This window comes from Diadema antillarum, unplaced genomic scaffold (genome assembly GCF_040938485.1).
Source record: "Diadema antillarum isolate AM-2024a unplaced genomic scaffold, OU_Dant_1.0 scf00000131, whole genome shotgun sequence".
Taxonomy (NCBI): domain Eukaryota; kingdom Metazoa; phylum Echinodermata; class Echinoidea; order Diadematoida; family Diadematidae; genus Diadema; species Diadema antillarum.
In genome coordinates this window covers 815,016-842,006 of record NW_027271020.1, presented here as the reverse complement: position 1 = coordinate 842,006, position 26,991 = coordinate 815,016, and the positions used below count along the sequence as shown (strand labels likewise).

Sequence of the window (26,991 nt, the reverse complement as noted above, 5' to 3'; positions counted from 1 at the left end):
TCTCACAGCATGATATAATACAGGTTAATTCACAATACAGAATTAAATTTGTTTCACAGGATTAAAGAGGCAGGTCTTGTATGGGAGAGTCTTATAACTCACACATGCACAAATTCCACTTTTACTTTTCATGAAATGCGCAGAGCATAAAGAAACCAAATGAAAAGGTATAATGTTAGACCCCCTTACATGGCTGCCAACATTTACCCATCAAAATCAGGAAGACTCTACAGAGCAATCGGGAAACACATGTGAGTTAAAATACATACATTTCAATAAGTAAAAAATAGTTCCTAAATCAGGGAGATTTTGAATTCTCTCATCGAGACATGACGGAATATTGACTTTTTTGGGATGCCTTTCCGAATCAGGGAGATGTGGTGCAACTCCACTCTTACAGCTCGTCCCGGATGAGAAGCAGTGATTGGTGAACAGTTGTTAGCTTAACGCATAAAGGCAGAAAACTAGGGAGGTAAACAGAGGAAAGGTGGAGCACTAAGAGGAGTGGAGTGCCTACCAGGTCTGCTAGGAGGGCTTGGAAGTGTTGCTGGGCCTCGTCCTTCCTGTACTGCCCCCGCTCCCGGTCCAGCTCTTTCTGCTGCTCGGTGCGCGTCCTCTGCACCTCCTTCTCCCTCTCCCGCAGGCTTGCCTCGATGCGCTTCTGCCGCTCGGCATCATCGTTGTTCTGACAGGAGCAATGCATGAATCAAAACCCAACATTTTTTTGACAAAATCTACATAAATAAAAAAGCCAGCATGTACACTGCAATGGTCTCCGGAAAATTCGATGGTACCTGCCAGAACATCTTCTACAATTATGTAGATGCCTACCTGTATCTGTTTGGCAGAGGGCATTTTCTGATGCGTGGAAAGCAATGATATATTACATTTATACATCATTATATATTCTCTGCATCTGCATCTACAATTCATAGTACAAGTACATATACATGCAAAAATGGATACAGAATGTGACTATTGTGGCCTCCTCCTTCAATGAGATGAGAGCAAGCCTGACACTCTTGATTTAACAATGCTATCCTGTTCTGTCTTATTCTCTGGGCTTGTCTTGGTATTTGCCTTGATTATGACAACCAATGGACAGACCAAATTCTTTTTTTTTTCCTGAATTTCAGTTCAGGAAAAAACTTTACTTTGGAAACATATGAAGACATTCCACTTTTAAATACACCATTAAATTCGACACTGAACAGATAAGAAACGAAACATGCACATTTGGAATGAGTTTGGGTATCAACATGCTACTGCGAAAAGTTGCAAGATCTCTCTCTACGCAGTGTCGGATAATATGTGGCCAATTTTAAAGCGGGGTCGCACCAGCAGCGCCACTATCTGCACATCTGTCTCTTTCGAATGTGCTGTGAGCTACCTTAAAGTTCTGGTCGATGAAATCTCGGAACAGGTCTTCTCGTTTTGAGCTGCTCTCCACACCTTTGTAGCGAGGGTCGGATTTCAGGAGCTCTTTCACCTTACTCCACCGACTGGAAGCCGACAGCTCCAACTCCTCACTCTTCTCTTCCAGCATGGCCAGGAAATCCTTCCTCATCTGTGGCCGAAAGTCAGGGCCAATGTCATAGGACAAAAAGAAAACAGACGGAGCAGTTAGTATTTGGTTCCGACATACTGCATCTGTGACAACTGATCTCAATCTTTTTTTTTTCCAATTAAAAAAAAAAAAGTATTTGTTGTGTGCACTTTGAACACAGAAAATTTAGAGTGTAGTGGTTGCAGTTTGTCCTTTGAATATGGAAAATTCAAGTGTAGTTTTGTATATTTCTGACTTCTTTTTTCTTCTTTGTCATTATGAAATGCAACGGGAGCACGCATGTCACTTTGATAACAATCATAAACATATACAGTAACTGCAGTCTGCCAGTTTGCTTCTTTACTACCCTGTATGAAACAAAAAGGTAAGGTTATTCAGTGAATAAGGCATTCAAGCTCTTTCATGGGTCGATTTCTTGTGCGAGTGTTTTTCAATTTCAGTTTGCTGATATCATTCATCATTATAATTGAGAAAACTTGTGTCATCGGATTCTTTTCACTGATAGAAATAAGGACCTCGATTTATCAATTAACGTCTTTGCTTATTATGCCAATAGGAAAAGTAAGTGTGGAAGCTATAAGAAAGATGGGCATAAATTGGCGATCCAGTATGCATTGTTCTGGAGCCTAATCAACTCATGCAATAATCTCCAAAGATGGATTTATAGTTGATAGCAAATAACTTTGAAATCAATAAATGTTCAGTTTCCAACATTCTATCAGTGCAAAAAATCCAAATCCGAACAAAAATTCCTTAATCTTGTGTAGAAATACCTAATAATTTCATGCCAAAGTGAACATATAATCATGCTTACAAACTATAAAAAAAACCGAGCCATTTTGTATTAAAGGCAGGTATGTAATTGTTTCACCTTTTTAAGGAAATTTCAACAAAGATATTCAACTTTTAGCAAACACATTTATCAATTCATTAAAAATGTTTTCATGTTTTTTCCTTTCCACATTAGTATACACATAACTGTTTCTTCAAAGAAAAAAGGTCAAATTAATTCTCATGTCACATTCAATCAAAACAAGTTTGCAATATTGTATTCCATTAGACTGCATTATGCCGTAGTCACATATTTCTTTACAAAATAAAAATAAGTCTCGCAAAGGTATTGCAACATGATTGGTATACCTCGTAACTTTGAGTACGAGATAAATCAAATCACAAGAGTCAGACACAGCCATTATGTGTTAAAATATGATGACCACAGTGAAGGAAGAGGTAACAGAAGTGATGCTTAGAGGGGGTCACAAACTTTTGAGATTTTTCAGACTGCCAATAGAACTTGTCTGCTAACCTTCTCGGAGGAAATATTCATTGCACATTAAGCCATCTCAAAGTCTAAATACAAACTTCAATAATGTGTCTTCCACTCTTTTTTTCTCACTTTACATTTTGCCCATTATAGCTCTCAAGTGAATTTGCAATCTGAATGCTTCCAAAACATTTAACACATTGAAGAGTTCTACCAACAATCTGTAGGGTCTAAGAATAATGTGTATGGTACATAAATGTACATACAATGTACACTGGCATACATGCATGTACTCTTGGATGTGTTTAAACTGGGAGCTCATTTTCGATTGGAATCAATGTATGGAATGTCATTTGCAGTTTACGAGAATCAGGAAGACTCTAACACTCCAAACCCTTTTGAAAAACAAGTGTTGGAGGATGTGGGTACAAACAAGGCATATTTGCAGTCTGAAAGCAGCCTGATTTACTGTTGTAGCTTCCATGGAGAGGCTTTCTCCACCAGTTGCACACACAACAAGGGTTTCAGAACATGAGAGTGGGTGGATCTTGCTTGATTTAGGCATCTAAACACTGTAATTTGGCTGTTTATGTAACAACTGAATAAAGAGACGTTACCTCTTCCTCCACAAATCACACACGCCAAGTAGCCAGCTCAGTCACAAGCAAGCACACAAAACCTGTCACAGTTCATAACAGTCATTGGAATATTCCAGTCAATAATCATGCATTTGTGTTTTAGACACAATAAACTCAAGATATTGGTCAAAATAAGGGGAAAAAACCCTCTTTTTAGAGGAAATGACTTTTTTAAATAAAGAAATTTTAGTTTTGTTTTTGGTTCTGTGTACTGGTTTATGACTGAGTGAATGCCTCTATGCACATAAACACAATCTTTAGCTCTTTAATGAAAGAAGAACTAAACCAAAGTGATATCCATAATAGTTAATCAAATGATTACAAATAATCATTCAAGTTTTGGCAGTTTGTGCATCACTTTATAATGCATTTTAGATATCATTCATTTATTGGATTCCCGGTGGCGATAAAAGTTCTTAAGTATTTCTGTTAGAAAACCATGTGAAAATGTACCTTCTATAATTACCCCAAAACAGAGTAAAAAAATGAAGCTTCTGAATCAATGCCATTTCATGTATGTGAATGCTGTTCAATACTTTCCATTTGTGTGAAATGATTAGTGTTGAGAAATGAATCCTTTAGGTATTAAAAAAAAAAAAAAGGTTTGGATTGCATCATGATGCACAAAAGTAAAATAGGCGCAAGCTACGGAGAACTGGTAGATGTGTGGTTTAAGCCCAAAGAGGCACCCAGCTTCTGGCTAAAAGCAAAACAACGGCATGTGACCACTGCATGATCATCGGAATTGCTACTCTTTACATCAACATGAAACCATTTGCTGTACCGAATAAAGCTGGCTTATTTTTGCAGACAAGGAAGACTTTTATTCATCACCCTTTGTTCCAACTATCAACGACATCTTGATAATATCAGCAGGGAACAAGCAAGCAGGAAAGATTTCCATTGCCGCGGCCTTGAAATCGCCATCGCTACAAGCTTTGTTGGTTGTCGTGACAAAATAAAATACAATGCTTGTTAGGATTTAAGAGCCTCATCAACAAGTGAGTGAAATTTCTTTAAAGGACTCTGCTTTAGTGTCAGTTTCATTTAAACTTCATTTCTAACATGCTCTATAACTTTATGGAGACGATATTTAGAATTCTAAAGTTTCTCTAGCATGCATAACACATTCCAATTTCGTGAAATTAATCTTAAACTAAACAGTACATCATGATTTTCATGGAATGTTAACAATAGAGGAAGGTACAATGTGTCTTTAGGATGAGTCTGTAGTGAATTCATAATGAATAAATGCCTTTCCCCCATTTAAATTCAAGGCTAAACATTTCCAAAAGATAAAAACAAACAAACATACAATTTCCATCAAGGACAAAAATATTTGATATGAAGAGCCTCATAAATGCAACTGTTTTATTAATTCTTATTGAATTATGCAGTCAGAAATGCTTATAAAGTAAATGAATTTGTTCATTTTACCTCATTCTCTGTACATGTACGCAGTGAAAACTTTTCAGTGCGAGGTTTTTTTTTTCCGAGTTTGAAATATTTCAACAATGGCTTTAATGCCAAAACAAAAGACAAAATAATTCCTCATGAACACAAAACAATGATGAAGAGTATTATTGGAGCATGCCACTCCTTTCCCTGCCTTTCCAAACCTTTCCAACATCCTAAAGCAACATTGTACCCTCAACAATAATAAATAGTTTGCTTTATAAATGAAAACCATTTCAGTCAATATCACTTGAATTTGATGTCGAATAAAAATCATATCATGAATCTGTTCACATTACACAATCTGCATAGACAATACACATCATACTGGCACGACAAAATATTGAAACAATGATGAAATGATTACATTTGAATATGTTTTCAAGTTGGTATAAAACGAAATTTGTCAGTCAAGCAAACATTTCAGATTCCCAGTGAAACACTATGCATCTTCATGTTTTGTTTTTTCATGTAGCAGTGGTTCAAAATGCTAGATAGCTGCATAAATGTAACAGCTATGGGTCATGACATAAGTTCAAGTCTAAATATATGGAAAAAAATAGTTTACGATGAGTTGTTTTTGTTTGAAAGTCCACTTCCAAATGAAATGTTGACTTTCAGTTTCAATATCAAAGAATCACCAAATTGTAAATGAACAAATAACACAAAAAACGAAGACAAAAAGTTTTGAAATTTATCAAGAAAAAGTCAAACATTGATGACAAATTTTGTAGATGGGAAATAAAAAAAAAAAATTATGACTGACATCAAGCTGTAGTTTTGTATGTATGCAATACAGAATGAACACTGTTGACAAATATTTGCATGACTAGAAACTTGTTCATTTACACCACTTGAAACATTTTGAGAATCCCTGCAATGGTAAAAAAATGGCAAAACAGGAAAAACAATAAATGTAGTAGTATGGCAAATATAGACAGAGTAGGCTGATTTGAATGTCAATAAAAGCTGTTTGAGGAAGAATGGACAAACATGAAAGTTGAATCAATTCTACAAATTGCATCTCATTAAACATGCCTTGAATAATATACTTCTCTGATATACACATATCTACAACTCAACAGTTTGAAATATTAACCATATATTTTATTTTATCACAACTTGATCAAGATTTGAAACCATGATTTATAACTTGGTCCAACAGACTCATGAAATAATTACTAACAATACAAAGCAATTATCAAATATTGTCACTGATATGCCAGATAAACTGTAAATAAAAACATACATTCAGTAAAAAAAGTGATGCAGCTGGAATGAAGAGGAAATTAGAAGAAGATAAATGAAACGGCTGGGCTCATCAGGTCGGTATCCTGCAAATTGTTAGAATACATTTAATACTCTGGTGATGTATTATTGTAGCAATGTTTGAGAACAGCACACCTTACATACTACTGCAGCACAATAGACAAGTCATACAGAAGAAAAAATTCTTTCCAAGTGTAAAATATTGGGCAGACCTTACGGACAAAAGTGTCAATGTAACAGTTGCATGTCAAAAATCATCAAAAAATAATCTTTCTCAGCGTTCATATGGACACAGCATAATGTACAGAGGCAGTGCACATCGATCATGATATGACACTATGGTTGATAGCACATGTCATATAGAATCAATAGAGGCACATCTTGATTAAAAGAGGCAAGTAAATTTCTATCATAAGGCATCATCACCGTGGTTACGTCAAATCATTTTCGTTTCTTTTTTATTTTTATCCTCATCAGTGATTGATTTCCATCACAAATTTAAGGAATTTGTGACAAATGGGTTCAAGGCTCTGTACAATGCATTACCAATTATCATTGCCATCAATGCATCCCCTGGTGTTAAAGAAGAACCAAATCAAAACAAAACAAATGAACGAGAAAAAGACTAATGCATACATGCCTAAGCTAAAACGACATTGGGGGCAAAGGTGTAAGTAGATGGTAGTACTAAGCAGCTACATATTCAGTGTATAGACACAAAATTCTCTACCCGATCACATCAAGTTATCAAATCATATAACCCAAACATTACCAGTCAATGTGTCCCATTTCTTCCTTTTTGTTTTGATATAAACGGGGAGCAGAATGTCTTGTCTTACACACTTCTACGCTCAGACAGCTAATACCCATACAAGGCATCAGTCATCACAATGATTTACAAAACTACTTCACTTTTTTTTCCCCCTCGTAGAACAAGAACCTGACCATGAACTTTTTGACAGGAATGCTCTTTCACAATCTTTGATGAGAAAGTAAATATTCCTTATTTTCCCTTGCCAAGGCAACAAATTCTGCCTGCACTGATGCAAACGAGAGCAAAATTGGAATTTGTCATTTCTGGTAGCATTTGGAGATCACACAAAATAAACAAGGCAAGATTTTGAAAGACACCTATAAAATGAGTGAAAGTCATGTTTGGCAGCAAAATGGCTAAAAATGATATTGTAGTAAAGATTTTAGCAACTGCATTGAATTCCTCATTGGTAAAGGGTTCTGAGATATTTGTTGAAGCTCACTGGCACATGTAAAATGTCCTTGAAGTGAACTTATTGCCAAGATGGACTAGTAAGGGATATCTCCTGCTACCAACTGACATGTTTACCATTGGTGACAAAACAACCCCCTCCCCTCCCCTGCCCTGTCCACCCCTCCCGCTGAGAAAGGCACCAATACTCCCTACCTTTTCCGTCTTGCTGATGCCCTCCTCCTTGGCCTGCCGGCGCACCTGCAGCATGAACTCGTTGAAGAGCCCCTCCCTCTCCCGCATCTTCTCGATGCTCTTGAAGCGGGAGTCCTTGCCGTGCTTCTGGGCAAACTCGCTGAAGGTGGTTCTGGGAAGATGAAAATATAACACAATGACAGCTATGATCTAAGAATAGATTCTTGATATAGCACACCTGTCTTGTTCTTTTACGGCAGAAAAGGAAACTTACCCCTATTCTAACTGGGCTATTTGAGACCAAGTTTTTACTGGGGGGGGGGGTCAATTTGACCCCCCCCTCCCCTTCAGATCTCGGCCGCCGATCGCGCGACTGCCGCAAAATTTGGCCTGAACATAGACTGGGATGTTAACTACAAGATTACATGGTCATACAATAGAAAAATTTTGATTTTCTATTTTTAGTAAATTAATTATGCAAATTTACGCATGAAATCATATTTTCACCTATAACTCCATTAAAAAGACTGAAAGATTACCAAATTTTTGTGTCAGAGTTCCTCAAGACACATCAAAGAATTTTCTTGTAAAAAAGTAGCACAATCGAAATCATTTTCTTTTGTTTTTTATTGGTTTGTTAATTTCTTATGTAATTCATTGTTTTTTCGACCTTTTGTTTTCTATTGTTTTTTTGCCAAAATTTGTTGCAGGCACTTTTCAAGCTTATCTACATTAGAATTGATTAATTTCAATGGTTAAAAGTTGAAATAATCTAATTTATATGAATTTAACAAAAAAACACAATTTGCATCGGATTTGCACACGATATCATGAATTTGAGCGGTTTTCGAGTTGACATGCATATGCAAAACATTACGTAACTTCAGAACGGTGTACTCAGACGTCGCGAATTTGGTCTCAAAATATGCGGGAGACTTCAATGAAAAAAGTAATGAAACGATGCGGCAAAATCTTTGCATGTTGCAGAATCGTGGTGCGAAATGTAAATAGGGTTAAATGTGATGGCTAGTAACTGAACACTGGGAATCACTGGGAATGCTAGGGGATGATTGTTCCAATTCTTGTGGGATTTATTTAAGAGTACAGTATATATATCTATTGTTGTGAGAAAATTATTTGCTTCAGAATGGTCTCATACTCAAGTAATGTGCAGTTTAATGTTTCCAGGTTAGCATGCCTGTACAGTGACGGGGCATTAAACTGCACATTACTTAAATATGAGACCGTTCTGAAGCAAATAATTTTCACACAACAATAGATACATAATGCACTCTTAAATGAATCCCACAGGAATTGGAACAATCATTCCGCAGCATTCCCACTGATTCCCACTGATCAGTTACTAGCCATCCCCTTCAAAACAAACATTTTCAAGGTAATATCTCACTGTTGGCAGATAGGTGGTAATTTTTTGCACATTTGAAGACATCATGAAATCCACAGACCTAACATTTCTAGCTAGAGCATGATTATGGGGCTATTGTCGAAATTTGGAATAAATTGACCCATACTTTTTGGTCATTTCACAAAAATGTAATCATGGAGCAATGATAGACCTTCTGCCCTTAAAACTCCCCAGTATCACTCATCTAGCATAAAAATGTATCATATCTCCAAACCTATCTAGGGAGAAAGTAGCCGGTGCTGATACTGACATTGACATACTGCCGAAAGGGGAATTGGGGGGGGGGGGGGGGGGGGAGTGGATAATGTTGCTATATGTGGCTGAAGAAGAAAAGGCACAAACACACACACACACACACACACACCAGGGGTGTGAGAATACTTGCAGAAAAAAACAATTGTATACAAAGAAAAAAATCTAAAACTTATGAAAAAGAGTCTGACGCACAGTAAACTGCAATCATTTCAATGCATTTGTGAGTTATGGGCAGAGTAAGAAAAAAAAGAAGAAAATCTAAAGTCAGATTGGACTCTAAACTCTCACATCCCTGACACACACACACACCCCTCAAAGAAGTCTTACTTGGGAGTAAGCTTGGCTGCCTGCATGAGGGCCTTGAAGTCTTCTTTGCTTTGTTTGACCTTATTCGCTTTCTCTTTCCTCTCCTCATCAGCACGGGTCTTGATGAAGTTTTCAAACTCGTGCTTGCGTTCCCGAGGAGTTAGGAGCAGGTAGCGTTGGTCAAACACAATTTTATGAAGCTCCTTCTCCCAAGTGGAGAATGCTGATACCTACAAAAAAGAAAAAAAAAAAAAAAAGAAGAGAGAGAAAAAAAAGAGACATTTTGAACAGTTTGTTTGGTACCCATATTGCTCAATGCACATTTCCCTCTCAATTGAATTTTCTCATTAATGAAAACTTGCAAATGAAAGCAATTTTACTGCATTATCCTACACCAGACCTGAATATTTTAGTAACTCAAATCTCTAATACTATGTTCTAAGATTATACAATAGTGACTACGATTGAACCAAAAAGAACAGGTAAAACAAGAGCTCACTCACATGAGTTTCAAGACATACTTGACCTTAATGCAACCTAAGACACACAACACGACTGTAGGCACCTCCTCTTCTGATAATATAGGTCTTTCTATAAACTGAAAATGTATTTTTCCCCTTGGGCCCCACAACGACTTTGTTACTTCCATAGCTACCAAATCGGGCTACCACTGCTGCCTTCAGAAGCAACTTTAACTTTACCCGTAAAAGCATCAAGTTACAATTTATTTATTGGCTATAATGACTTCCTGAATCTAGACTAAACTAGATATATCGCTACGGCTACTGATATGCCTCCGCCATAATGCATGGTTCTCCTAATAGGTCTATAGTACAATGTCTTGACAATGGGTGATGACAGTTTCACACAATTGGCAAAATATTAGACAGGTTTGACACAAATGTGCTGAATGTTCACTTTCCTAGAATTAGGTTCAATTGGATGAATGATTAAAATGTAAGAGTGCAGGTATTTGGGGAATTGATGATTTTTACTTGACTTTTGACCCTTTTATAAGTTTATGCATTGAGTAATTTTCAAGGTATTGAGAAAAAGTATAATTTCAGTATCAAATGGGAAAAGAGCATTATCTAAACCTGGTCTTTGACCTTTGACCTCACAGTTCCAAAGAGAATCACTGTTAGGTTGAACATGCATAAATATGTAAGTTTCATGATGATACCTCGAGTTACTTTCGTGACATGGAGGAAAAAGTGCAATTTAGCACTTTCACTTGACCTTTTACCTTTTGACCTTTGACCTTTAGGCAAGAAACTTCCCCAAAAATATATATTGGGTAATACATGCCATACATCAAGTAAAAAAAAAAAAACCTTCAGGCATATTGCATTTTAAGGAAAGTAGTGATATTTTGAGAAGTTGACCTCGACCTTTGACCCCCTGACCTTTGACCCATGACCCCCAACTTCCCTAGATAATCACTGCCCATCGGTACAAGCATATATACTAAGTTCCATGAAGATACCTTGAACCATTTGCGAGATATGGGGAAAACATGAAATTTCAAATTTTTTTTTTCACAAAATAACCTGTGACCTTTGACCTTTGACCCTGTGACCCTAAAATCCACACAAAGTATTATCCCCCAAGGATATACCCTCTTATCAAGTTTGATGTAAAACCACCACACGGTTCTTGAGATATCGACAAAAACAAAACGGGACGGACGGACGGACGGACGGAAGACCTCACGGTGATATACTTGTGTGTCTACCCCTTTGTTCTCCCTTCTGTTAAAATAGACACACAAGCAAAAACTTTAGCCACACAAGCCTGACGGAATAAAGGCCATCTATTGTGCACTATTGTTCTCCTAGCCACACAAGCATACTCTCGTTAGCACGGACGGACGGACGGACGGACGACCCGAAAACATAATGCCTCCGGCCACTTTGTTGCGGAGGCATAAAAACTGAAAATTTACAGTTTATGGCCCAAGGGGATAATAATCTCTGGCATTCCAACAGCTTTGTTTCCTGTTGTCAAAGTTTCCTACCAAAGCTGAGTATAATCTGTCTACTGGTATTCAAATCATACATGATAATTCACTATTTTTTTTTTCTGGACAACAAATGACAATCAACAAACAATGCAAAAAGAAATAAGCCCAACACAAAGAGAAAAGAAACCCGCCACCCAAGGTTAAGTTACAGATCATTTTTTGTTTTGTTTTGTTTTTGTTTTGCTTCATCCATTCCTGTTCACGCAAAGACTGCACATCTCAGAGGGTCTCAGTCCTTCAAGAGTCGCGTCCATAACCACTTTCTGCAGATTGTATAGCATATTATTTATCAGGCCCCACTATCTTCTTTTTGTCATTATTCCTCTCTTAAGCTGCTGTGAACCCTTGATTAGGCCATGAGGTTGTCATGTATAGTGCACAGCATTGTATGCATGATTTTGATATGTAGTGTCATGCCTTGTGGACTATTGTTCACAGTAGCATTTTACTTCTTAAAAAAAGTAAATCTATCCATGTCTTATCTTTGGATAGAACTCTATGCAGCAAAAAGGACGGTCTTACCCCTCTTTCAAGCAGCATGTCTCTGAACTGCTTCTGGCGAATCTCCAGGGGTACTAGCGCCCTCTCCCTGGCGGCCTTCACCTCGGCCTCCAGGGCAGCCAGCTTCTCAGGGTCCGACTGGTGCTTGTCCTTCTTCTTCCGCTTGGCCTTGGGTTCCCCCGCAGCATCCTCCTCTTCCTCCTTGGGTTCCGTCTTCGTCTCCTCCTTCTTCTCCTCTGCATTGCCAAAGACAAACAGCACCACTGAATAGCAAACCACTGAGGGGCGAGTGAAAGTCAAAACATCTCAAGTGCAATATCGCATCTGATGCTTGTGTAGCTAGACTCGGCAGAAAACCAAAGTCAAAACCACGGACTTCAAACAAACCAGTGACCTGCTTTCCTCTGCTGATCCACTGTACTTGAATGATTGTAATCGTAATTTTTGCACCCCCCAAAAAACAAAACAAAACAACCAACAACCAACAACCAACAACCAACAACCCACAACACACACACAACACACATAAAACATACAAACAACAAACAAACAAACAAACAAAAACAGAGAGAGAATGAAATATTTGGGAATCCAGATCTCTATCATGTTTAAATCACTGAATGTTCAAGAATGCATTTTGATCAAATCCACACCTTTGAACTGTTTGAAGACATTTGTTTACAGTGTATCTGCACAAACTCAAATGAATCCTCCTATTAATGGAAAATCCAATGAAGAATTAAGCCAAGACTATGTAATGCCTCTGGCCACACTTGGTGGCGGAGGCATAAAAACAGAGGTGAAAACAGAAATGTGGTTACGAGCAGATTATCACACAATATCATAAATTTGGCTCAAAATCTGGAAATTCTTTTACCTTTTCAGGCTGGCGGAATAATTCTGCAACTGGCCATGTGCTATCCCAGCAAGGCCTGTCATTATTATCATTAATACAATTAATATTAATACAATCAAAACAGCCGACACTGTTATACAATGCACAAAAAGTGAAAAGTTTCCAAAAGTCTGAAAGGTGGGAAACCCCTGCACCTTGCTTCAGCTCCTCCTCCGACTGAGGGGGTGATTCCAGCACCATGCGATCCACGTCTGTCCGCCCCAGAAGCTCCTCCGGTCTCTCCCACAGGGACTGCCGGGTGCTGGGGTTGTAGAAGAACACCCTCTTGTCACCAGTCCACACCAAACACCTGTCGCACCAAAGCAAGATACAGTTTTGATAAGAGCATACAAGAGTTACATACCAAATGGGGAAAGTACTATCTTTACACCTCTGGTCGTTCCATACCTAAATATTCTTCTATTCCAGGAAGAGGTATTCCTCAATCATCCAATAACATCCATAAGTTACATCACAAATGATTTCCTGAACGAACATTTGCACATGAAAAATGACTTAAAATGCTCGATGAGCAGCTTTCCTGAAATCACACGTTTGCTTCTGATTTCAACTAGATTCTGCCAGTGGAGTTTTCAACTTGGTTGCCTTCCCTAAACAAACTCACACAACTCATGTCTTCATATATACATTCATTGTATATGATGGAAAACACTTGAAACTACTTTACCCCATGTGGATTACTGTATACGCTATAATTTTCGCGTACATAAATTTTCGCGAATTGCCGCTGTCACCCATTTTCGCGAGTGGTTAAATTCGCGATTGGGGAACCAGAGAAAATATGAAGTGGCAAAGAAAGTGTGAATTTTCAACTTACTAGCAAATAAGAATGATACTAGTTATACACTGCATGAAAAAAATTTACCAAACTCTGCGAACTAGTAAGTTAGAATTCAACATTTTTGAAGTGGTTAAGTCCATCGCGCTAGATTTCTGACGAGTGGTCCCCTTGCGATAATGGATTGGCTCTCTACAGTATTCGTAAGTAGACGTGGACGTGCGTAAACAAGCTTCGCCAGTATGGTCTGTTCGGTAAGCCGTGACATGGTATACTAGTACTGAAATGTTTGTATCATCAAGGCAAGGGATTCATTTTGGAAGGTAATATTTTCACGTGTTGTTAATTTCGCGAATAGCTCCCGACTCGCGAAATTCGCGAAAATAAAACCCCCGCGAAATATATAGCGTATACAGTAACTTGGTTTATCACATTAGCCATGACATGCTTTTAGTAAAACTTGGCTAATCTTTCCATTAAAATCAGTGAATGTTTTGCTAACTTAGCTATTCTTCTCAGCAAAAAACCAACACAGCATAGCAAACAAGGGAGAGTGAAATCATGGGATAAACCCCAATCACATCATCCTCAGTGAATTCAGTCTCTAGTCTTGATGGGACACTGTCATGTTAATCAATGCGTACCAGGGCGTTCCTGGGATTGGCTTGGTGGCAACTGGTTTAGATTTGTCGACTGGCTTCTCTTCTTCTTTCTTTGGTTCCACAGTCTCAACAGGTTTGGTCTCCGGAGCTGGCTCTGACTGGTCCATCTCCTCCTTTTAATGAAAAGAAAATACATTGTCAAATTTTAAATGAAACTCTCAAGCTCACGGGACCACTCAGCCTTCCTTATTAAGATTGTCTGAGGATCATATACCGAGGCAGGCTTTCTAAAGAGCAAAGAGATGAATAGCCTTAATGATACAAAGCACTGATGAACACATGGTATTCATGCACTAATTGTGAAAGCTTCCTCACAGATTCTCCTTTGGAAGAAACTGAAACTACACTTATCTTTGTTTACTTGTTGCACTTCAGGAGGTGAAAGACAAATGCAGCGGACAAATTAGTCTGTACCATACTTCTTTTGAAGCAGTATGAGTGAGAGGGCTTTTTGGATGTAAGCCAGCGTGGAGCTAGGCAGAAGGTTTTGGATAGTTGCCCTCGTCTGTAGGACGTGGCAAGCACCCTTCAGATCACTCAGATTTACACTGCCATATGGTGACACTGATGTTAGTTGTGCTCATTCGGCAAATAAAAGCCACACTATTGCAATGGTACACAAAATACAAATCGGCAGAAAAGTCCCATGAAATTAATGTTTGGAGGGGAAAACTATAATCTAGCTTAGAAACATTTTCCCTATCTCATCCATACAAAATAAAACAAGACAAAAACATTGCAAAGCTAAATTCACCTCTTTCTCCTCCTGTTCCTCCTCAACCTTCACTTCTTCCTTTTCCTCTTTCTTCTCTTCCTCTTCAGGTACTGCCTCTTCCTTCTTTTCTTCTTTCTCCTTTTCTTCCACCTTTTTGGGTTCTTCTGAAGCTGTAAGTAAAAGAACAACAATGCACATGAGCAAAAGAGAATATGAAACAGCACATCATAAAAGTCACACAGCTTTACAACAGGAAGCTTTAGATTTGCGACGTGGACATTTAGATGATTGACCGTTCTCCTCTCTCCTTGCGTCATGTGGCAAAGTAGCTTTCGATTCCACAAGGATGCAACCTACATTAAAAAGTAAAATGGACTGGGATGTGTGGATTTGAACGGACGCTAAAATGGTCCAGAACCAACCATGAAAACTCAAATGACGCAAGATCAATTTTGAGAAACGATTTTGCGCATGCGCAGAACAGGCTTTTTTCCTCTGAACGTCTGTGTCACAAAAATCAAAAGCTCCCTAACTAAAACTGGAAACCCACTTGCCCCTCAGTCACCTTGAACCACCATCAGGGTTTGGGGACAAATTCAATACTGCTTAAGAAAATTTGTATACATAAGGTAGAATTTGTATTTATATAGCTCTGAATCAACATATTTCATCATATGCAGTTAATTCCATTCTCCTCTTCTCTTTTTTTTTATTATGAAGGAAAAAAATATTGCCTTCTGCTAATTTTTCCTCATTATAAATGGTAAAAGTGCTTGGTAAACATCACCAGCTGACATCACTTGTCATATAGGAGGAACCCTTAGTAGGGTTGGTACTGTTCATCAGGTTTTCAGGAGTGCGTCTGAAGAGATGACTTTCGAACGTGTGACACATGTACAGGGAAAGAGTAAGACCAAGGGTAGTACTGTAAATGCAAAAATGTTCACGGTACATTAATTTTCGCATATTTCACGCTACTTCTGGCTAGCATGAATTCTAAAGCCCGCGAAAATATCTTCAAAACTTTCCATGCACATTGTGAATGGGTTGAGAATTGTGCAGTGCGAATTCAACAACCCGCGAATGTCTTTTTGAGCCGCTCAGCGCGAAAAATTAATCACGCAAAAATATCGACGTTTACAGTACCTTCTGCAGGTTTGGCGGGCTTCTCTGCCTCTTCCATCTCCTTAGGTTTCTCCCATGTAGACTGCATGGTGCGGGTGTTGTAGTAGTATGGCCGTCCGTCTGTGCTCCTGTATTCCATCCACTCGGTCTTGGAGGAGTTGTTGTTGTTCTGGATGATGAGAAAGTGGAGATTTTCAGGGAGAGCAGTATGTTACTATTCTGCTCTATATTTTGACCTCTTGTTTTCATTTTTGTCTTTGTTTTTTGTTTTTTTAAGTCAAGAATTACCATTTACCCCCAATAAAAAAAAAAGAAGAGAAAGATAGCATCTATAACAGTGTTGAGTTTGGTGTGACTGAGCCATTACTGACCATAAACCTACAAGCTGCTATGGCTTGGTGGATCTGACCACAAAATACCAACCACAATGTCGGTGGTTCACATCTCCTAGCGCAGCAGTTGTGTCTCTAGGCAATGCACTTTATCCTCACCCCCTAGTCATTTGGCTGGGACTTAAAAGCCATTGGCCTCCTGGCTGCTCACGTATAGACATTCAATACTTCCTTTATAGCAGTCACATAAAAAACCAAATGGATTTCATTTCATGAAATCCAAAGAATGCTGTATCAATGAAGAAACCACACTCAAGTTCCATGACGTTTGCTCATGCGACAGACAGTTGCTTTTATGAAATATCTGCATGCTAAACCAAACATAAATTCTACCCACAGACATAACCCTAACCCTAATCCTCACATCAAACTAATCCTAAAACCCATCACACCCCTAACCCTAACTCTAAGTCCTTGGAGAAAGTATGACCAGAGCAACTGTCGCAGGAGCAAATGTCGTGTCACCCACGCTCCACATACATATGTACCTGTGCACTCTGCGAGGGCTGGGAGGAGGCCGGTTGCTGCTGTTGTTGCTGCTGTGGTGGCTGCTGCTGTGGCTGCTGCTGTTGTGGTGGTGGTTGTGAAGATTGCTGCATCATGTTGACTCCTGGTAGGGGCATGCCAGCATTCATGAGACCAGGCGGACCGCCAGGCATCCTCGGGGGAGGAGGCATCATACCTACAAAAAAAAAATATTATGTCAGCAAATCATCACATATCTCGTCTAAGTGGTTTCAATTTGCATGACCTATTCTTTGATTAAAAATATATGGGACTAGTAGATAGGCTTAATTACCTGTTAAAATTATATGCTTCATATTGGTGTAAGGTTTGTTCCTGAGCACGTTAACACATCCAGCATAGGGAGCAACCAATCCAAGCTAACTTTATTCTAAGAAATGACATGTATTTAGCAGAAACAGAATGAATAAAAAGTTCCAGATCTATCAGGAACAAAACATCCTTATTTCTTAAAACTGCATCTATACTGAGCTACCTTATGGTGAATCAAATGCTGTTTGAGGACAGGGACAGGAATAAATAGGATGCATGAAATTTTCCAAATTATCAAAACTTAATATTCTCGGACAGCTAGTTTTATTTTGTATAGCAGATATGTGACCCTGCATCACAAAACCATGAAAAAGTCACCAGACATGGATTTTGAGTTAAGGGTAGATTCTGAAAGAGCAGATTCTAAGCTTTAAAATGATGTATAACTCAATGCAGGTGGAAATTCCTAACCTAAATAACAGAAAGATAGTACGAGCACACTCTGGAGAAGTGTTTAATGAGAAAAGAGGCTCTGAAGTTTAGGGTCTATTCAAGTGCCTAATCTCACACCAAGCTATGCTCTGTGCAGTGAATGGGACAAAAACCAGGAAGTAAAACTCTGCAACAACCACAATGAAGGGATGATCAGATAAAGCTGACACTCTATTAGCACATTCTATTCGTGACTAATATGATGTGATAGCAGCATTTCTTCAAGCTACTAGAGTTGAAAGTGAAGTGTGTGTAAAGGCTTTTTTTAAGAAATGAAAAGACGCCTGTAAGACATAACTAATCAGGCTACTCTACAAAAAAGTTTCCAAGAAAAACTGCAGAAAACATAATTCCCTATTCGATTTATGATCCCAAACTTAAGAATAATGTAAAAGAAGATTTGCTCTTCCAGAAAACGTAAACACTTAAGATTGACTAAGTTGACCCATTTCACCTATTTTCAGTCCTCAAGTAAAATTGGGACAAGCGACTTGTTGTTGATTTTGTTGAAGCACAGTCACATACATGAAACAAACAATTAAATCATAATTATCATGATCATCTTAATTTCTATCTTTAAGCAAGACTAACCCCAAAGATTCTGAGCTTACCTGGCATGGGCATAGGAGGCATTCCTGGCAGCCCTGGTAGAGGCATTCTGCCGGGAAAGGCAAAGTTGGGTGGGGGCAGCATTCCCGGAGGTGGCATGCGCATGGGTGGCTGCATCATCCCCTGAGGTGGGGGCAGGAGTCCGGGGCTCTGGGGCATGTTCATGGGCGGGGGCATGCCCCCTCCAGCTGACGGAGATGCCTGAGTAGAGGGCGGGGTGGCTTGTGCTGGGGAGGCAGCTGTCATGGCTGCCGGACTCTTTGCTGCATCTGTGAGAGCATATCAAAATCATTAGCCTTTTATTGTCCATAATCCCTGCTTCATTACATAGTTTGCTTTAATCCATGTAATTCTGTTTGACTACATGCATTTGAGAAGTGCCTTCATTAAAAGCAATATTATCTAGGTGGACATTTTCAATGCCATATACTACGCACTACTTTAAACAGCAAAACCTCAGAAAATGTAAAATAAAATTGGAAATTAGGTAAAGCACAGTGAACACGAGTGGAATGGAACCAGGAAAGCACAAAGAGGAGGAGATTTCTGCAAGATTACTTTTGACAAGCTCGCTACCATGCAAACAGATGCATTTTTACAGTTCAATGATTGCATATGAGACTTGCTTACTTGTCCAAAATTGATTGAAGTCATTTTAGGCAAAAGTTCCTCTGCCAAAAGAAAGGTTAGACAGAAAGGACTGTTTTTGAGTGTGTATATACCAGTTGATGACTTCTGCTCTGCAGTGGCATCAGCTGTTGCAGATGTGGTGGTCTGGGTGTTGCTGGTGGTCGAGGTGGCCGCACTGCTCGTCTGCTGCTGGGACACACCGGCTGCCGCCGCAATGGCATTCAGGTCCGACTGCTTGATGACCCGAACGTTCTCTGGCTTGGTCCATGTTGGCTCCCGCTTCTTGGCGTGGAAAAAGTAGGTCTGGAAGGGCAGACAGACACCACAAGGCTATGACATCACAAAGCTATGACATCACAAGGCCATTACTGACACAAAGTTATGACATCACAATGGTCCAACATTACCTGATCATGCTTTTAAGTTGAAACAGAGGAAACCCTTGCACTGTGCAGACCTTAATCTCATGTCACACATACATTTGCATAAAGTCAAAATCCAAGGGCTGTCTCTCCAGCTTTGTATCCACAACTTTTCTGTGTTCTATGGTGTTCTGACATAATGTCTCAACATTGCGCACTCAAAATCATGAATATTGAATCATTAATATCATACCGAAACAAGCAAAACATTTTTTAAGGAATGAGAAGACACAATGGAGCTTACCTTTCCTTCCGGCGTGACATTCTCCACCCAGAAGTCCTGGTTGGGCTCCATGGCGATGGCAAACACTGCCGGGCTCATCCCCGGGGGTGGCGTAGTGAGAGTGCCTGCAGCCGGCTTGGCTGGAGCCTGGGCCGCGGCTGGCTGGTGGCTGGGCGGCGGCTGGAATGGTGGCAGGGGCATGCCTCCCATGGGTGGGGGAAAGAAAGGGGGCATACCCGGTGGAGGCATGCCTGGAGGGGGCATCATCCCTCCCCCCATCGGTCCTCCTGGTGGCTATAGGTGGATGCACACAGAAAAGGTTTCCTTTACATCATTCCCCCTGTCATCAACTACACTATTACAAGCCATCTTGATGTATTTGCTTGTAACATTCATTCTGACCAACATATTCCTCTACAAGCACAAATATTACACCAATTTCTTTAATGATAATAAACATCAAAATCTGATATATAGAAATGAATATTGTTCTATAAGGATTCTGGAAGTAAAAAAAAAAAAAAAAATGTGTGTAGAAATGGATAGAGATTGATGTAGTTTAAAACTCATACATGTAGTTTTTAAGCAAAGATCCATGATATAAAGAAATCCATGCCAGGAACTAAACCTAGACATGCATGTTGTAGCGATTGGATTTGTTTCAGTACATTACCTGTCATATTGGATCTATTCTCTGCCTCATGCAAATATGTGTGGCATTCTCCATCAATATTTGGATTGGACTGGTTGAAAAGAGTGTAAAAGATGTTAGGTCAACATGGGAGTGTATATTTACAAATATAAAGTGCACAGACAAGTGTCCTGTGTAAAATTCAGACACAAAATATTTACAGTCGTAACATTTATTCCCAGCTACAGCCTTGCATGTTTTCATTTGCTCATTTTACTCAGTGGTCATCAAGCCAATTGTACGTTTCCAACTGGTTATTTTTGCAAAACACATTTCCGTAAAATGCTTTTTTTGTTATAAAAGATTCCTGAAAGGCCATAATTCCTGCCATTTCAAGCAGGTATGGAAAATCCTCTCTCTTTGTACACAATCATAATTACATGTATATTGATCAAACTTATCATATTATGCATGACAGGAATCACATATTGATGATTTATCATGCAATTCACATAACAGGCAAATTGTGTGGCAACCAACCACACCACACAAAATATAGAAGAATTGATGCTTGACACCTATCACAAAACACACACACACACACACAAAAGCAAATGAAAATGCTTCTGCTAAGGCTTCGAAAGACATCACGTCAATCATTATAAAGGGACTTGAGCTTTACTATATGTAATTATTTTGATCGTGTTTCATCATCACGAAATAAACTTGCAAACTGCAGAGAGCAAACAAATGTCACATATAACTTCTTGTCATTTTCTGTCAGTTGCTTGATGGCTAGTAGATACAGTGGATATTTTCTTGGTTTAAGCACAAGGAAATGTACCACAATGACAATCCCACTGCATGTCATATTGGCGCAATAAATGCAATGTTGACTGACAAATCTTTCAGTTCCATGGGGTGAATATCGAGGTAGAACGATATGGCAGCACTGAGCCAAAGGCTCACTGTGTGTGGTAAAAGGTCAGTACGTCCCTCCTCACCTGCATGTTTGGAGGCATCGGTGGGAGCCCGCGTGGCGGAGGGCCAAACCGGTCCCTGGGAGGTGGCCCAAAGCGGGGGTCGAATGGTGGCGGTCCTCCAAATCTGTTGCGGAAGTCCCTTGGCGGTGGGCCCCTCGGCCGGGGTCCCCCGAAAGGCCTCATCTGACCCGGCGGGCCTCTGAATCGGGGCGGAGGGGGGCCACGGTGGAAGCCTCCATTGGTGGGCGACCCACTATACCTGTCAAATAAAAAGACGACAGATAACAGTCAATGAACAAATACCCAGTGGTGGAGGTTTCTCTAAATGTGTAAGCACTCATTGATTCACGGACAGTAGAAATATCTGTATGGAGTTGTTTTCCTCATCTGGAGTGAGCAGCACATGGATATGTAGACATATTCATAGGGTTTGAGGAGATTTCATATTTTTCCTCAAACTTTTAATGCATGTTTCAATCTCGCTGATTTCACTAAATATACCTGTTTGGGAAACTAGCACTTTATCAAAGCATCACAGAGCAAAGTTACAAATTAAAAGAGGCAACAATACAATGTTAACATACAGTATGTCCCCCCAAAAATTACAATCAGACTTTTGCATTGATAACACTCAATATGATTAAACTATCTACATGCTACTTCGGGGTCTTGAAATATAACATCTTAGCTCCATTTTGCAGAAAACCCCATTCAATTTGGTTGAGCGGTCACAGAGAAATGTGGATTGTTGTAAAGCATGTCATGAGTCTGATTCTTCCAAGTTTAGCATTTGGGTGCTCTTGGAATCATTAGACCAAACTTGGAGGGAAAAGATTCTTGACATGCTCTACAAAATTCCTCATTTCTCTTTGACCACTGAAGCAAATAGAATGGGGTTTTCTGTAAGATGTGGGCAATGAGTTAGAGTTTCATACCCTGAAATGTGAGTCACTATTTCCCAAGGTTACGTTGCAGAGGGTACTGTTGTAATTTTTTTTGGGACATACGATACATCAATAGAAAATGTATTAAATTGCTACAAGACTATTCCTCCTTTCTTCTGAATTCCTCACACAGTTCGCAAAACCATACTGCATGATTGAGCGTCTTTACCATTCATCAAAGCCACTTCACTTCACTTCAAACAAAATTTGAAGACCCACTTGTTTTGAAATCCTTATGCATGCACTGGACTTTACTGTCACTACCTTGGGTGTACATGTATTTCAACTCCTATGGCGACCAAGGATAGCGCTTTGTTTTCAGGGGAAAAGGTGCTATAAATATGTCAACCATTATTATCATTATTCAAATTCAGGAAATTCTTCCGTCAAGATATTTTCATTGCAACTGATTTACGTGGTACGCGATATACAATGTAGGGCAATTTGTCAATCAGTTGCCATAATCATCATCATTATTTAAGGGATCGTACACTTTTGGTTGAGACCTAATTTCAGGTTTCTAACATATTTTGTTGAGATAGTGAGAAATCTCTTATGAAATATGAAAGAGCATGTAATTCTATGGGGAATACAACATTTATTTGATGAAAATTGGTTTTGAAATGGCTGAGATATCCAAAACGAGCAATTCTAATAAAGTGTGGGACCCACACTTTATTACGATTGCTTTGTTTTACTGTTTTTTGGATGTTTCAGCTTTTCCAAACCCTATTTCCATCAAATAAACTTTGAATTCCTCTTAAAATGGTATGCTCTGTATTATATCATAAGTGTTTTCTTGGTACCTATCTCGCAAAAAGTAAAAAGCCCAATTCTCATCTCCACCAATACTGTACCATCCCTTTAAAGTCCTCTGCATGTTGTATGGTATTGGCATAGATGCTTTGCTAGCTTTCAGTTGAATGTAAAGCAGACAGGTCCTCATGTTCGTTTGTTTTTATCTCAATACTGAGAAAGTTTAAGAATGGAGATTCTCCTGGGCATTATGTGCTTACCCCTGAATGTATGTATAATTGTACAAAATGTAGTACGTAACACTACGCACCAAACTCTACAACTCTTTTTACTTTATCATATTTACGCAGCAACCAAAGAATCCACGGTCAGCAGTTATAAAACTAAAACAAAATATTTATCTACACTGTACATTGCAGGGCTGCCAACACTGGAAACTAGTTGAGAGTGAGACTCCCATAGGCCAATGCTATAATTTAGGAGTCAAAATGAGTGAGATCAATAGAAATGTATGCAAATGAAATAAAGTTTTAGAGTGAGAAAGGACCAAAATGCGTGAGTCTCACGCTCAATGGGTGAGAGTTGGCAGCCCTGACATTGCAGTCACGAATATGGTATGCACTGTACAGACAGCCAGCCATACAGAAAAACAGATACACATACACTGTACATGCACACATGTACACACACACACAAACACAAATACAGACACACAGGTACATAAACATTTTCCCTCCAACTTTCCCTCAATTTCCTCTATGGTTTGACAGCTCCTTGTTGTGTTTACAACATTATAACCCAAAGCCATCAGTCTATTGGTTGCTTGCTTAGAAGTACAGTCAACCTCGCATACATCAAATAATCATCAAATTTAAAGGTCTTTTCAAGTCCTCTTCTCATAATACATGTATTCTATTGATTTTGATCCCTCATAAGTCAAATTTCTTTTAAGTCAAAACTATTTTTCCAGTCCAAATAGATTTGACTTAGGGAAGGTTTACTGTATTGCTTGCTTTAATAGCAGCCACATAAAAAACCTGGTACAAGCATGAAACACACACACACACACACACACACACACACACACACAAACACATCGTTGAACGTTATGCAAAAGCCACAAGTACCTACCAGTACTGCAAGTGACATTCAAACATCCACAGCAGCAAGGCAATATCATTGTACAATGTACATAAACACCCTGTAGTGTATGCTACATATTGTACACAAAAATCATCTGGAAGACAAGCATACATTTTGTTTCATGTGGTGCATATCTTTCAATGTTTTATTCCTCCAGTCACTTAAAGATAATAAAAAGTTTTGGTACCTCAAAAGTGTCCTTGAATTTCCTTGTCTTAGTTTGTGTTTCAGGTTAAAGTACCTTTCATATAACTAACACTGTGAGACTTACTCGCCCCAAAGTGCTCTCATGTCTTAGTAATCATGCAATTAACTGCGACCAGCAGCCCCATACGCATAGCGACCAGCAGTCCCATACGCATAGCGTAATCGGGCTTCGCATTGTAGCATTCAGGATCATGACAGATTTAGTATCGCAGGGTAAATATCAACTTAAAATCCCATAAATTCTTCAATTTGAAGACTTACCAATTAAGTTGAAGTATTGAAAACAGGCTTCGGGCAACGTTTGGTTCTGCCTATAGTCCCTTTCTGTTCGAATTGATGACTGAATGTGACTCGGTCGACAGGACCTTAGGAGAGCTACATACAGTACACTGAATACTACAGCCAGTGCATGCGAACACATCACATGCGCACAAATTTCAAATCCATGAACGGATAAGATGTTTGTGTGCGCATGCGCTGGCCATAGTATCCAGTGTATGTAGCTCTCCCAAGGTCCTCTCGACCGAGTCACATTCAGTCATCAATTCGAACAGAAAGGGACTATTGGCAGAACCAAACGTTGTTCGAAGCCTGTTTTCAATACTTCAACTTAATTGGTAAGTCTTCAAATCGAAGAAATTTTTGGATTTTAAGTTGACATTTACCCGCGATACTAATTCTGTCATGATCCTGAATGCTACAATGCGAAGCCCCATTACGCTATGCGTATGGGGCTGCTGGTCGCAGTTAGCTATGCGTACAATGGGCTGCACGCTGCTGGTCGCAGTCAGTGGTTCGTACAATATTTATCGACGCCGTACAGCGTCGGCTCTGGTACGAAACCATTATTACATGATTACTAAGACATGAGAGCACTTTGGGGCGAGTAATTCTCACAGACAACATACTTTTACCTGAAACACAAACCAAGACAAGGAAATTCAGGGAAGCTTTTGAGGTACCAAAACTTTTTATTATCTTTAAGTTGTACATAGCTTTACTTTATTTTCAAGAAAAAATATTCTGGGAAGTATCACACATGGAGACATAAAGCTGTATTCAGTGTACAATGTACCATCATCGAGGCTTCAATAGTGTACATTTACATACTGAAACTCTCTGTAACTGTACTGCCGTATACTTTTCTTCCCTCTAACATGTATATAAATTGCATTTTTCGTACCACCAACACAAAGATGAACACACTCAACTGTCATTTCAAAGTGGTATGAAATTATATCCAGGCAAATCATATTCATGCATGTATAATCTTCTGCTGACACCCACTGTACATACATGTTTTCACACAGCTCTGAATCACAAGATTCGCAAACACAATGAACTGCACACAATTTTCAAGTCGAAGTCCCTTACATCATACGTCAAATTTTCTCTATAACGCCAGGAAAATTCTTGGACAAAAAGAAAAAAAAAAATGTGTGTAAGCTCACTAGGGCCTAAAAACCATGACCATTACCTCATGTGACTATGTGAAGTTTTTCACTATAAATAAGGGTACAAAAACAAAGAAATAGATGTACAGTGTATTAAGAATTTGAATTTGCAAAGTCACCTTGTTATACACTGTACACTGTAAAAGGGTTTTGTTACATCTGGGCCCCGTTTCATAAAACTTGTTATCAGTGACAAGTTGTCATAGATGTGACAAGCTACTGAAATCCTTGCATCTGATTGGCTGAGAGCAAATTTGTCATAGAAATGTGGCAGTTGTCACTGATAACAAGTTTCATGAAACGGGCCCCTGGTCTCTTTAAAATGATGTTCCACTGTACACTGTATGCATAGCTGTACATTTGTAAGCACGCAACAGCACTCAACATCTGATCCACATGTGAAAATGGCTCAACCATTTTTTTAAACTTAGGTACATATTTTTTTTCAAGAGGATGGTGAAAAATATGGAATTGAGAAAACCCCCATTAATAACATAATGCTGCATATTTGGCACTTATAAATTACACAAGAATGTCTACTTTGTGCAATTTTTTTTTGACTTCAGACAGCTCATGTCATTTGCAGTTTGTTGCTTTAATATTAACATACAACATAGAGTTGTACATAGTTGTATGGAAAATATTTCGTTAGATTCTTATTTTCTTGAATTCAGCAAATTAGGCATGATTGGCAAATTTAAAAACACAAGAAAATAGCAACTCACATCCTGACATGAATGTGAACTTGCATGCATACTTCTCAATTCAGTACTCCATGATCGCACATTTTAACCACTCACGAAATTGTTGGGAAGTCACGATTTGCTAAATATACAATTATGTATAAATTACAATCATGCTACTGTCAAACCTTCTTGTTACTTCGACTTTGTACATGTATTATGTACAGTCAAACCTGTCTATAGCAGCCACCCAAGGGAGATGGAAAAAGTGACCGCTATAGACAGGTGGCCGCTATAGACAGGTAATCCTTTTTTGTGTGCATTGGTTACACGTACATGTATCATC

At 39.0% G+C, this 26,991-nt stretch overlaps 1 protein-coding gene across 1 annotated transcript in view; it reads right to left on the bottom strand.

The window, feature by feature from the left end:
* LOC139720678 (transcription elongation regulator 1-like) overlaps positions 1-26,991 on the bottom strand; it is a 40,550-nt gene that overhangs the window by 4,393 nt on the left and 9,166 nt on the right. The window contains exons 2-15 of the mRNA XM_071632035.1: positions 21,480-21,717; positions 19,866-20,138; positions 19,292-19,502; positions 18,572-18,838; positions 17,180-17,373; positions 16,321-16,468; positions 15,214-15,344; positions 14,442-14,572; positions 13,154-13,308; positions 12,125-12,339; positions 9,601-9,809; positions 7,614-7,764; positions 1,391-1,567; positions 518-685 (exon numbers count right to left, since the gene is read on the bottom strand). Of these exons, the coding sequence (XP_071488136.1) occupies positions 518-685; positions 1,391-1,567; positions 7,614-7,764; positions 9,601-9,809; positions 12,125-12,339; positions 13,154-13,308; positions 14,442-14,572; positions 15,214-15,344; positions 16,321-16,468; positions 17,180-17,373; positions 18,572-18,838; positions 19,292-19,502; positions 19,866-20,138; positions 21,480-21,717 (2,668 nt within the window). The remainder of the gene's footprint in view (positions 1-517; positions 686-1,390; positions 1,568-7,613; positions 7,765-9,600; positions 9,810-12,124; positions 12,340-13,153; positions 13,309-14,441; positions 14,573-15,213; positions 15,345-16,320; positions 16,469-17,179; positions 17,374-18,571; positions 18,839-19,291; positions 19,503-19,865; positions 20,139-21,479; positions 21,718-26,991) is intronic.